At 57.0% G+C, this 10,490-nt stretch overlaps 1 protein-coding gene across 1 annotated transcript; it reads left to right on the top strand.

The window, feature by feature from the left end:
- The first annotated feature begins 410 nt into the window (after window positions 1–410).
- Dlk1 (delta like non-canonical Notch ligand 1) lies at window positions 411–7,827 on the top strand. The gene is made up of 5 exons (XM_027946695.2): window positions 411–599; window positions 1,843–1,906; window positions 2,374–2,504; window positions 5,049–5,190; window positions 6,885–7,827. The coding sequence occupies exons 1-5, from the start codon at window positions 533–535 to the stop codon at window positions 7,630–7,632; spliced, it is 1,152 nt and encodes a 383-aa protein (XP_027802496.1). The 5' UTR covers window positions 411–532; the 3' UTR covers window positions 7,633–7,827.
- The last annotated feature ends 2,663 nt before the right edge of the window (window positions 7,828–10,490 follow it).

Below are 10,490 nucleotides of genomic sequence, written 5' to 3'. Positions count from 1 at the left end.
GTTTTGGGGTGCGTTTCTCTCTTCCGCGCGTCGAGTTTCCTCGAGCGCCTGCCGGCTTAGCCAGGCTTGGTTTCTGCAACTCGCGCTCGCTTGGCGGGCTGGCGGGCTGCGCAGGCACGCCTGCGCGCTGTCCTGTGCGTCCTGTGCGGGGGGTACCTGTGCCGGTCCAGCCCGAGAGTGCACCCGCGTGCGCGAGCGGGCTTCCAGGCTGCTGCGGTGTTGCGGGCGGCTTCGCGAGGGGCGGGGGGGTCACCGGGACTGGCCGGCGCCGGCTCCGTGCGCGCTAGGCGGGGGCGGGGGCGGGGGCCGCGGAGGGGGGGGGGAGGCGGTACGAAAAGGGCGGCGCGCGGCGGCGGCGGCAGCTTCTCGGCAGCGGCGGCGGAGAGCAGCGCGCAGCCCGGTGCAGCCCTGGCTTTCCACTCGCTGCGCGTCCGCGCCCCTTTCAGCGTCCGCAACCAGAAGCCCAGCGCAGCTCCCGGAGCCGGATCTGCGCCCGCACCGCTCCCTGGACCGCGACCCCGGCCACCCCGCGATGACCGCGACCGAAGCCCTCCTGCGCGTCCTCTTGCTCCTGCTGGCTATCGGCCACAGCACCCATGGTGAGACCCCCGGCGGCTTGGCTCGCGCCCCCTCTGGGGAAGCCTGCGATGCCCCGCTGGTCGCCCCTTGCCCCGCGCGCCTCGGGTCTCCCCAAGTCCCGCTTGTCCCACCTAACCCTAAGCCCGCGGCGCCGTGCCTGCTCGCCCTCCCCTCCATCATCGCATGCCCAGCCCGCCCCCTGGGGTCCCTGGAGTAGGGGAGGTGGAGACCCCAGCCCCTTCCCGCCTCACAGAGTGGTGCTCCGAGGGGTGTCATTGCGCTGATTGAGGAGGTATGGAAAAAAGCGGCGATGCTGGGAGGTCTTCTATAGAAATGCTCAGTGGCGCAACTTTGGGGGGTGTCCCTGCGTGCGTGTTGAGAGCAGGTCTTGGGGGGCATTTGGGGAAGTGACTTGGCCGTGGTAGCCCCCCATTCCCGTCAGGATCCCAGTCTGAGCCCCTCCTGCGTGGCGTTGCGCGTTTCTCTAGGTGAGGGGCTGCGGCACTTCTCTCTGCAGCGGCCATCTGTCTCTGGCGGCGAGAGAGTTGCCCCCTTCCCGCAGTGCCCCCCGCCCCTTCTGCGCCAGTGGTTGTGTGTGTGGGGGGCTATCTAGAAAGCTGGTTGAATAACCTCATACAGCAGGTGCCTGTTAAAGTGTCAGAATGTCTTTTAACAGTGTTAAAATTCAGCCCACTCTGCAGTATGATTGTGTGTCCCCCTTTCTGTGAAGACTGTGGGGTGGGGAAAAGGGGAAATGTGACCTGGGTGCCTGGTTTGACAGCGATGAACCTTTAAAACAACCCAGCTGCCTCACCTGGGAGCAGCCAGGTGAATCTGCCTCGGCTTTTCTAAACTGCGCACCTCAAAATCTGTCCCCCCCTGTTAGCCCACTGTGCAAAAATGAGGGTTTGGCTGAGCTCAAGGGTGGAGAGCACCCCCTCCTCTGTCCCCAGGCCCGCTTTTAAAGGATTTGAGGTTCATTAGGTGTTTTCTTTGAGGAAAAAGAGGCGTCTGTCTGCCGTGGGAACTGGGGGGTGTTCTTTGGTGTCTTGGCTAGGAACATGGCCGAGCATTCTTTCCAAGCAGGTTCAGCCTCTTCCATCCACAGATAAGAAGTACCTACTGTGTGCCAGGCTGTTAGGACCCAAGAGGGTCGTCTGCTCCCCTGGGGGCAGTCAGTGAGTGGTCTGTTTAGAAGAAAATGGGCTTTGCCTTGGTTGCTGGGCCCTTGTGGGGTGAATTGTAACCTTTCTTGTGCCTCAGGAGCTGAATGCTTTCCGGCCTGTGACCCTAAAAATGGATTCTGCGAGGATGACAATGTTTGCAGGTAATGGAGTAGGTCCTCAGAGGCAGCTTGTGGGGTCCAGGGCAAGGTCATGGGGAATCATGGAGTCAGGCTAAAGAAAGGGGGGACATGGCCACTGTGCTGCGTCACACATCTTCCTTGCCTCTGCAGAAAACGGGTGGGGGAATAAGGAGGGGTGGAAATTGTGGGGGCTGTGGAGGGGGGGGATGGAGGAAGAGAGCCCCTTGCAGGGTGAGACCACTGCGGGACACTGCGGCAAAACGCAGCTTTCCTAAGCTCTCAGGGACCCCACTGACTGTCCTTTTGCACATTCTCTGAGTTTTTCTATTCAGGTGATTGGTGTTTGCTCCTGGGACCCTCTGGCCGGGCACTATGCAGAGCCTTCCCTGTCCCCAGAGCTCTTGGGTCCACAAAAAGCAGCCTGAGTGCCCTCTCCACCCCTGCCCACCTGATATGTTCCCATCTGCCCCCCCCCGTCCCTCCTACAGGTGCCAGCCTGGTTGGCAGGGTCCCCTGTGTGACCAGTGCGTGACCTCTCCTGGCTGTGTCAACGGACTCTGTGAGGAACCCTGGCAGTGCATCTGCAAGGATGGCTGGGACGGAAAACTCTGTGACATAGGTTGGCACTTTCCTCTGCCCACTGTCCTCCCTGCTCCCCGACCTCCTGCCTCCCCTCCCACCGCCTCCCTTCCCCCTGGCGCCTAATTCCAGCACACCTAGAGCCTTCTGTTGTAAAGACCTCTATGGCTTCCCGCTGGGGCCCAAAGCTTCCTTAAAGGTAGGGACTTTATTTTGCTCACCTTTGCACAGTTAGCATCCTGAGAAGGCTTTGGGGATGGGGGTGAGGGGGAGCTGCCTGTTGAATAAAAAGTTAAAAAATAAACAACACCACACACAGCTGAGCAGCTTGAACTGTGGACCCCAGGCAACCTGTGTAAGTCACCAAAATACAGAGATGGGGAAGGGCTGGGGTATCTCAGGGCTTAGACACCAAGAAAGTCATATGGGACACTGTAAATGCAAAACGCAAGGGAGGAACAGAGAAACAGACAGGGAATGGTGAGTGGGGTTGAATCTGTAAGGAAGGGACAGGCTGCCAGCGCTCAGTGGTCCATTGTGGCAGGAAGCTGGGGGTTTGGATAGCCGAGAAGGGGTTAAAGTGCAGATTGGTGTTATCTGTTGAGTTCATTAATTCATGCCATTTTTGTCCTCCATTACCCCGAGCAATTGAGTGTTGGCTGGGGCTGCCCTTTTAGGCTGCAAAATGTTTGTCTGAACCCACTCTCATTTGGCAAAACCCTCCCCAAAGTCCCAGTGAACAAAAGTCCTTAAAAAAAATCTCCCAGCAGCATACGCAGCTGCCCCAAGGCCTGTCTCCCCAGTATTAGAAAGGCTGTGTGGCACAAATAGGGAAACTGAGGACCACAGAAGCAAAGGGGGCTCCCCCTCCCACTGTCTCTGGCCCTTAAAATCTGACCCCCATCATGGTGCAGGGCTGATCTGCAGCTGACTCACGCTCTGGCCAGCAATTCCGCAGCCCCTCGCTGCTGCCGCCGCCGCCCCACTGCAGCCGCCGCAGCAGCAGTGTCGGCACCAGCAGCAGCTCTGAGCCATCTTGGGATTCAAAGGACCGTGGAAAAGCCACGGTTAGGGGTCAGAGTCAGGCTTTTAACCTAGAGCACCCTCTCTTTGGTATCTGAACACAGAGCACCCTACAGGAGTTTTCAGACAAAATCCTCCCTCCCTCAGCACACCCCTTTCCACCAGGTTGACAGGCTGCCTGGTGGGGGGCTGGAGAGTCTGGGGTCGCATTGCAGGAATAGCCCTCTGGGTAATTACCTGCCCTCTCCCTTCTCCCCTGTTGGGCACCCAGCTGCTGCCGAGCTGGAGACCCCCAGCCTGTGCTGGGAGCAGCGTCATCGTCTGTGCTTTGGGTTGGCCTGGGGGGGGGGGGCTGATGCGTGAATCGCAAGGCTTGGCATTTCAGGGAGAGGAGCAGGGTCAGTCTGGAGGTGGTCACCAGCTCTTTAGCTTAAATCTAACAGGAGGGGAGGCAGGAGGGAAGAATTAGGACCCTGCTGCGGAGGCTCCCCAGGCTAAGGCTCCCCGGCATTGTCCCAGAAAGATAAATCCTCCTTGTGGTTTCCTTGCACCAGGCCGGGTTCCCACCGAGAGCCCATCAACATGGCGTTCTTGTTTTCCTTTGCTGACGGATTGCAGTCTCCCTTCCACGAGGGAGGGGGTCTCGGGGGCTCTGCACACGTGGAGTTAGCCAGCTCCCCACCACCACTGCCCCCGCCCACCTTCACCTGCTGTCCCTGGACAACCCTGGCTTTCTGTTTGGCAGGTGCAGCAGCCCAAATTACAGAAACCCCTCAGGGATCAGCCAGGGAGACCCCTTCCTTTTATAAGGAGGGAAACTGAGGCACAGAGTGGTGGGGAGGTGGACTTTCTGTCACTCAGCAGAAAGGGACCTGGCTTTGCGGGGGAGCTGAGGTCTCCACCAGCGCAGAGCCCCTGACCCAGGCCCTTTGTTCAGCTCATCACTAGCTTGTCGAGCCCGAATAATGAAGTGAGCATGGCAGGGGGCGTTAAAGACAGAGAGAGTGCGCTAGTGTTCATGGAAACCCGTGTGGGCAGGAGGCGCTTGGATTTTGCCGCCGTCAAAAGATTCAGCCTTTTAATTTTGGACCCCCTTAATTTGGAACCTGTGAGCAGAAAGGCCATAGGCCTGTGCAGGCAGCAGTGGGGTGAATCATATGTCTTGGTGCCTGACAGGGGTCTTTGATGGAAAAGTGTGACGGGCAGGTGGTTTTCTCCAAGGGTTGGGCTGGACTAGTCCCCCAAATGGTGAGGACCCCCTCTCCCAGGTATGTGTGGAGGAGACGAGCACTAAGGAATCTCAGGGGAGGGGTACCTGTTTCGGGGCTTGAAGGGGACGGAGGAAGGGGGGCAGCTGTCCTGAGCTGGACGTCAGGAGCCCTGGCTTTCTGACTTGTGACCTTCTAAGCAAACCCCCACCCTCAGTTTGGGAGTCAGTATACCCTCTTACTGTGAACCCCACTTAGTAGCTACAAGCAGTCATTTGACAGCTCAGCCGGGATCCCTGCCACACTAGCATCTGGGACAGAAGCTAAGTGGGATTTTTTTCGGTACCCCCCAGATGTCAGGGCTTGCACCTCTACTCCATGCTCCAACAATGGGACCTGCGTGGACCTCGATAGCGGCCGCTATGAGTGCTCCTGCCCCCCTGGATTCTCTGGCAAGGACTGCCAGGAGAAGGACGGACCCTGCGTGATCAATGGGTAAATACTTCTCCCCACTCTGATCAAATGATTGCTGCCTTTGAGTCTTGCTTCTCCTGAAGGCCCTTTTGGCCTGACCCTGTTGGACCTGTCACCTAAGAAAAGATGTAAGTGCCCCCAGGATCCCATGGAGAGCCACTTTAGATGCGTGTTTAGGGGGGAAGGCATCATCTTCATAATTTTTTCAAAGGATCCTGAAGGTGATTTCATATTCTCTTGGTGTTCCCAAGTCCTGATGTGTGTGAATGACAGTAGATTGGAATGGTGAACGGGAACTCCGAGCTGCATAATTTTCTAAAGGCAACATAATAGGAGATCAGAGTTCAGCAGGGCCAGGCTGTTTGTGAAACCCACTTAACATTGTGGCAGGCGCTTTGGGCACCTGGTGGGCTCTGCAGTTGGATTTCCTGGGATGTCTGGAGAGGGAGCCACCGACTGCGGGGCTGGGAGGGGACAGAGAAAGCAGTGGGCCAGCTCTGGGACTTAGCAGCCCTCACCCTTGGATGGGCCTTAGGCTGAGGCCAGGGGAGGTGGTGATTGGGGGGGGGGATTTGAATCCATTAATCCAAAGGACAGAAAGAACCCTGTCCGGGGCCTGTGCTGGGGCTTGGTTTGGGGTGTCCTTCTACAATGAGCACCTTTGACCTGCCCCTTCAGGGTGGCATACAGTGCCCAGGAGGCCGTAGCTTTAAACAGACATGAATGTGTCCTCCAAAGATCAGTATTCAGAAGGGTGTCAGCTGAGGGAGGTGACAGCTAGACTCTATTGCTCTCCCTTTTAGCAAGAAGGAAAAAAAAAAAAAAAAGATGAGACATTTATAATATTTTACCCCCTCCTTGAGATTCCTTCAGAGCCCAGCTCCTGTGTGCCCCCACCCAGAGCCGCAGCAATGCCGATTCCTGGTGTTTATGGCCCCTTTCTTCCCTGGAGTTTGGCATTTATCGAATGACAAAGGGCTTGCTCCTTTAAAAGCACTTACATTAAATGCCCGTGTGCGCTTGGCTTTGAGCACAGGGCTTCAGTTTGCAAGCTGCCCTTGGGTGAATGGGCCCCTGTTAAACAGCCTGCCACAGACACCGCTGCCACCAGCCTAGACAGAACTCATTGCTTTCACTCTGAGAGTCCCCAAGGGTTTCCCTCACAATAGCCTGCAGGCCCACTCCCTCACCAGGAATAAAAATAATAATACGGGTTGGGAGTGGGGCGGGGGACACAGATGGGGCAAGGGCAGCAGAGCCCGGGAGAGTGTGAGCAATGCCCCTCCTGCTTGGTTCTGCCTCAGCAGCCCAGAGCCGGAGCTAAGGGAAGGGGCTTGCTCCAAACCTGGGCTGTCCCTAATGATTCCTCTCCCAGCCTCAGTTTCCCCACCTGTCTAGCAGCTAGCCCTTGGTCCTCTGGATGAAATAACAGGTGGGAGAGGACGTGGGCATCCTGGCATGGGAGGTCAGGTGTGTTCCAGGTTGGCATCGTTGATGGGGTGAGCTGGTGAGCCCCTTGCAGCCGGGGGTCCCAGGTGCCTCCCTGGCTGGCATTCCTTCCCTCCCTCGCCTGCTGTGTGGGAGCCCCTGTCCTCTGGTCAGGTCCTGGACCTTGCAGCTGAGGAGCCTGGCCTCCCCCACCCGCCTTCGCACCCGACATCCCTGTCCTGGCCCACCCCGAGGGCCTTTACCATGTCCTGTTGTGTGTGTTGCAGTTCCCCCTGCCAGCACGGAGGCACCTGCGTGGACGATGAGGGCCGGGCCTCCCATGCCTCCTGCCTGTGCCCCCCTGGCTTCTCGGGCAACTTCTGCGAGATCGTGGCCAACAGCTGCACCCCCAACCCGTGCGAGAACGATGGCGTCTGCACCGACATAGGGGGTGACTTCCGCTGCCGCTGCCCGGCTGGGTTTATCGACAAGACCTGCAGCCGCCCGGTGACCATCTGCGCTAGCAGCCCCTGCCAGAACGGGGGCACCTGCCTGCAGCACTCCCAGGTGAGCTACGAGTGTCTGTGCAAGCCCCCGTTCACGGGTCCCACCTGCGTGAAGAAGCGCGGGGCCGGCCCCTCGCAGGTCACCCATCTGCCCAGTGGCTATGGGCTGACCTACCGCCTGACCCCTGGGGTGCACGAGCTGCCAGTGCCGCAGCCTGAGCACCGCATCCTGAAGGTGTCCATGAAAGAGCTCAACAAGAGCACCCCTCTCCTCACCGAGGGTCAGGCCATCTGCTTCACCATCCTGGGCGTGCTCACCAGCCTGGTGGTTCTGGGCACCGTGGGCATCGTCTTCCTCAACAAGTGCGAGGCCTGGGTGTCCAACCTGCGCTACAGCCACATGCTGCGCAAGAAGAAGAACCTGCTGCTGCAGTACAACAGCGGGGAAGACCTGGCGGTCAACATCATCTTCCCCGAGAAGATCGACATGGCCACCTTCAGCAAGGAGGCGGGCGAGGAGGAGATCTAAGCAGTATCCCCACAGGCCCCTCTATATTCTCGGGGTTTCGCAGAGCTCACTACATGCGGTCTGTGCTAATCTTTGTGGTGGAATTTGCTTTTTTCTGTGTGAAATCTAGTGAACGCTATGCTTACATGTATTGCTTTTGTGTTGCTGTGTGACAAGCGCAATGCCCACGGAGACTATCTCCTCTTTCTCTCTATTAATGCATGATAACGAATAATAATAAGAATTTCATCTTTAAACGAGTAAAAGAAATAAGTATGTTATTCTAAACTCTAAAAAAATATCAAAAGACAAAAAAAAAACATGGTAACAGAACCAGGGCTCTGTGAACCGACATCCCTATCCCAGGGGTCTCAGCCACAGAGTCCTTGCAGAAACCGACACGAGTGCTGTGCATGACCATCCACTGTGAAAGGGCTACAGTCTCTTTGGTTCGTTGATTCTCACACGTCACATCCGACTCGCACTCACCTCCTGCTCCGCACCGCACCCCTGAGGTCTTTCTGATTGATTTGAGATTCCACAGAGTGCAGCGGCAGTGTGTCAGGCAGAGAGAGCCCCGGGTTGACTGCTGGGGGGTCGGGACCCTGTCCCAGCCCTGCCACTAACTCGCTGTGTGATCCTTGGCGAGTCCCCACCCCAATCCCGGGCCCACACTTCTCGCCCCCCTCCACAGAGGGGTGGCAGCACCCACCACCAAGGTCCTGACTCTAAAAAATTCAGAATTAGGAACAAGGGATGTGTACCGAAATGTGTCCTGACCCTGAGAACAGGATCTGATGAAGACTAAGTCTCATCCTGCGATCCGAAAGGTTTTGGCCTATCCTGGATGCACACTTGATGTTGAAATTGATCTTGACTACATTTCTCAAAGTGGGGAGCCTCCTGGCTCACTTCCCCTGTGGGAGCAATTGGCCCCTTTGAGTCATAATATGCCATGGGGAGCTGCCTCTTAGGCAGCCTGCCCCCCTACCCCAGCCCAAGGCCCACACCTGCCACCCCCCCCCCCCCCCCGCGAGACCCGTAGACTAGACGCGACCCTCAACTCCCACGCACCTTGAACCGCAAGTGCCCCTGGCAAAGTCTGAGCAGCAGCACAGCCCTCACCAAGGTTTTCACAGAGTTGGTGGAAATTGTTGTGGGGCGCTTTCTTGTTCTATGGCAAAAGTGGCTTGAGACCTGGCCATGGATTTACATTTGTGTTGCTGAGTTAATAATCCTCAGATCCCAAGACCTAGCCAGCTTCTGAATTTGATTTCTTCTTCTTTTTTTTTTTTTTTTAAAGAGCATCTATCTTTTTTGCGAAAAATAGAGGGAAATGGGACAGAGCTCTGTGTGGCTTCCCAGCCCTGCTCAGGACTAGGCAGCGACACAGCCCCTGTTTACCAGTTAGGGATATTTTGCTTCTTAAGTTATTTGGATAGAGATCTATACTGTAGCTTTATTAAGTATGACCTGCGTGTTTACCTTGCTCCAAGTGCTTATTTCCAAGTCCTTGCCACCCTCATCATCTACCGTCATCCAGATCACAGCCACGCACACTTCCGTCGCCACCCATTGATCACTTGCGCCACCGTCATATGGTCATCCACCTCATCAACTCCCCGTCACTGTCCCAGGTTCATGTCATTTCAAAGCCCGAACAAAGAATTCTTCATAACCACTTCCAGTCATCTCTCCCATTGGTCACTCTGGTCACCCCCAGTCCCTGGTCACGGGCACCCTGTCAAGTCCCTCCTACCCACAAAGTTCCCACCCAGACCCTGTACCACGTAAGCCCCTCCCAGTGTCACCCTGAAGTCCCCCTCCACTTTACCCCAACCTTCCCCGACTTCATTCCACAGGGTGCCCGGGCTCCCCAACTCCAGCCACTTCCCCACCCTCGCCCTGACCCACAGCCCAGCCCCTCCCCCATCCAAGTCCTCTCCCCTGATCCCACTCCCCTGCCCGACGAACCCCCTCCCAAGCCCTGATGACCATCTCCCTCCCCCCGCTCCCATGGCCCGCCCCTGTCCCTGATGACCCCGTCCTCTCGCCACGTCATCCACATGATCATTACATCTCACTTTGAGTTCATTTTATGAAATAAAAATTTAAAAAAGACAAAAAAAAAAGAATTGTTGGCACGTGCCAGGCGGTGGCTGGTTCCCCGCCTGGCCGCTCTCAGCGTGAGACCTTGATGGAGTCTGCTGACAATTCTGCTCCTCAGTTTCCCCAATGCGAAATTCTAAGATTGGACAACACATTCAAGTTCCAGACTCCATGTTTTCTTTTCAGTCTCCGTGCTATGGAGAATAGCCGAGTCCCCTGAAGGAGGACAGAAAGAGGTCCGGCTATTGTCCCTGACAGTTCCTCATCCACTCACTCATCATCCACCATCATCCCACCGGGGAGCACCTCCACGCACCTGCTGTGTGCAAGGCAGGGTGCGGGGAGCTGCGGCACTGCAGGCTCAGGGGAGGGGAGCGGCCTGTGTCCGCAGGGAGCCCAGAGCAGTGCAGGTAAATTCCGTGGGAGCGGAGGGTCCTCAGCAGACCCTCCCTCAGAATGCCACCACCACCACCCCACGTGACAAACCATCTATTACCAGCACTTAATGAGGCCGCCCCACCCAAATTCCACAGCGCCCACCCACACGCACCCCAGTGCAGTTGGAGCGGCATCAGCAGCCTCGCCTCGGTCTTACGTCACGCAGAAATGGTCCATTCCATCCTCTGTGGGTTCACCAGATCTGCTGAGAGTGTCGGGATCCCTGGCTGCCCACCCACACCTTGTGTGTGCTTGGTGTAGTATGTAGTTTACGAAATAAACGGAGAAGCTCAAAGACAGCTGTCAGAGACATGTCCCCCAATTCGGTCCCA

This window comes from Marmota flaviventris, chromosome 2 (genome assembly GCF_047511675.1).
Source record: "Marmota flaviventris isolate mMarFla1 chromosome 2, mMarFla1.hap1, whole genome shotgun sequence".
NCBI lineage: Eukaryota > Metazoa > Chordata > Mammalia > Rodentia > Sciuridae > Marmota > Marmota flaviventris.
The sequence above is the reverse complement of the archived record's forward strand: the minus strand, read 5'-3'. Positions and strand labels throughout refer to the sequence as shown.